Source organism: Nannizzia gypsea, genomic scaffold, assembly GCF_000150975.2.
Source record: "Nannizzia gypsea CBS 118893 supercont1.6 genomic scaffold, whole genome shotgun sequence".
Taxonomy (NCBI): Eukaryota; Fungi; Ascomycota; class Eurotiomycetes; order Onygenales; family Arthrodermataceae; genus Nannizzia; species Nannizzia gypsea.
In genome coordinates, this window is record NW_003345196.1 from 1,327,034 (window position 1) to 1,329,353 (window position 2,320).

The 2,320-nt window shown below is 44.9% G+C and overlaps 1 protein-coding gene across 1 annotated transcript in view; it reads left to right on the forward strand.

The window, feature by feature from the left end:
• Positions 1-1,836: 1,836 nt before the first annotated feature.
• The window catches only part of MGYG_07104 (hypothetical protein), a gene marked incomplete at both ends in the record, with an annotated part of 2,123 nt that continues 1,639 nt past the window's right edge, over positions 1,837-2,320 (forward strand). Inside the window, one exon of the mRNA XM_003171057.1 lies at positions 1,837-2,312. Within this exon, the coding sequence (XP_003171105.1) occupies positions 1,837-2,312 (476 nt within the window). The remainder of the gene's footprint in view (positions 2,313-2,320) is intronic.

Below are 2,320 nucleotides of genomic sequence, written 5' to 3' on the forward strand. Positions count from 1 at the left end.
GCTCGAGGTGCTGGAAACCCGGGTAACGCTCCTCGATATACATGGGCCTCGAAGCCCTACCACTACCCGCTGGAGTTAGCCCCGTTGATCCATCCGGAAGATCATCAACTCATAACCCCGATGCAAGCTTCGATCACATTCTACAAGGCGTCTCACAGCCTAAGAAAAAGAAGAAGTGAACAAATTGCTCAAAAGAAGGCTGGAGTTGGTAGCTTTTTCTCTTTTTTACCTCTTGTTTCTCTTTTTTTCCCTATACATTGTTGGTGCGTACATTACATTGTTTACTGCTACAGGTCAGTACCGGACGAGTTGGAACGAGGATGAAAATGGTTTAATTTTTAATTATTCATGACACACGCGCACATACAATACGCACACCACCTTTATACACTGACACGAAAGCAAGCAGCTGTTCTCATACTATTATTCCTTGTCCTTGGAGATTTTAGATGTCCTCCCTTTCTTTTTCTTTTTTTTTCTTGGCTGTTTCCTTTCTGTGCTTCCTGTTTATTGCATTTCTGTACTCCATCTTTCAGGCGGCGTTGCATAAAAAGCAAAGAAAAAGCTGCCGAATTGGTTAAATAATAGACATTACATTATGAACGATATACATACTATGGAGTTCTTTGGTTATCTAAATGTGGATTATGTTTTTGGTATGTTTTTTTGAGTTTTCTCCTTGGGAAAAATGTTGTTTATCTCGGATCCTCTACTCCGTACAGCCGATTTATTGACCTGGGTAACGTCAATACTCCCGCATGTTAACTAGTTATTTCTCCCGTGTCGTTGATCATCGGTCATTTTCCCTAGGATACTGAAGCTAACAATACCCACAGAGCTGCTCCTCCACTGGCTCCTTACGGACAAATGATGAATATCACCAACATTGACTAACTACGGAGTAACTAGCCCATACGAATAGCGGTGTTTACTGTTGAATGTTCATGATATCCCTCCTGTGAAACCTTTAAACTAAGTATGCGGCAGCTATATCTGTCTGCTATTACTGAGAAATATCAGCATGAGAATAATCACTTTCAGGCTTCTATTTAAAGCAGACTCCATAGCTACTGTTACATCCGTCGATATTATCCGTCCAATCAGCGGCTTCAATTTACAGTTAGCTTCCGCTTTCAGAATAGGTTACGGGTAACTCTCTGGGACCATGTGCCAGGGCCACTGCATGATGAACCAGGGGTTAGCCATCCAACATTTACCTGACCTATTAGTTACAAGTCTTTGGTCAGAATTAGATACAGGCTTGACAGCTCAAACGTCTCAGATGTAACTCCTTTCGACGCTGTTGTCAATATGTCTGCGCCTGATCCCTTGCAATACGAAGCATAATGAGCGACCAAGGTGCATGACCCGCAGACATGACACCATCCTCAGTTTGGCGGCTTACCCCTCATCGTTTCGAATCTATGGTATCTTCTCCTCGAATTGCCTTGCAGGCAGTACTCCCTGTTACCCCAGCTCTGAAGCCGGGGGGGTTTGAGGGCGGAGTACAGTGACTCCCGGAAGCGCAAGCCCTGCAATGGGGCCGAACATGGGCATTGACATATCAAAATATTGCATGGAATGCGGTTAGTATGCATCCGCAGCTATGCCCAACATATCAATGACGGCGCGCCCCTTGTCCAATATACCAGGTTGAGGCTTAGAAAGCATGCGCTGGCTGAGTGAGAGTCAGCAAGGGATGTATCGCCCTTTACTACGACGAGATTATATTTAAAAGGATGCTTCTATTCCATCTGAAAGTGGATAATCCCATATTCAACGCACTACGATATTTTTTTTCAGATATAAGGGGGAAAAGTAGTATATAATACCACTATGAAGATACCCGTCTCCGCCCTGCTGGCGATATCTACGCTCTTTAGCTCTTCCACATTAGCTGCAACCCCCAAGCCCTCGCGAAGAGATGCCTTAAAATCATGGGACTCTGTTCAAGCACGACATCTCTCTCCAGCATACCCTCATGGTGGTCTTCAAAAACGCCAGTCTGGCAGAATACTACGAAATGAAGCCAATCTTGATTTTGTTGACCACACTGCTCATGTCACTGCCGACTCAAACCAACCGGTACTTTACACGACTTTAAACGTGCGAAGCAACCATCCAGTTCTCTCGCTGGAGGACCTGGAGATTGGGCTCACAGATGTTACCTGCTCCGACGGAATGATCAAGCTGACATTCAGCTCTCCACACTACATGGAGCAGGTTGCCAAAGAACTTGCTAGCACTGAGGATTTTGTTGCTATTTCTTCGCACTGGGGATGTAACCAAGAAGAGGAGAGGGCACCACATATGTAAGTAG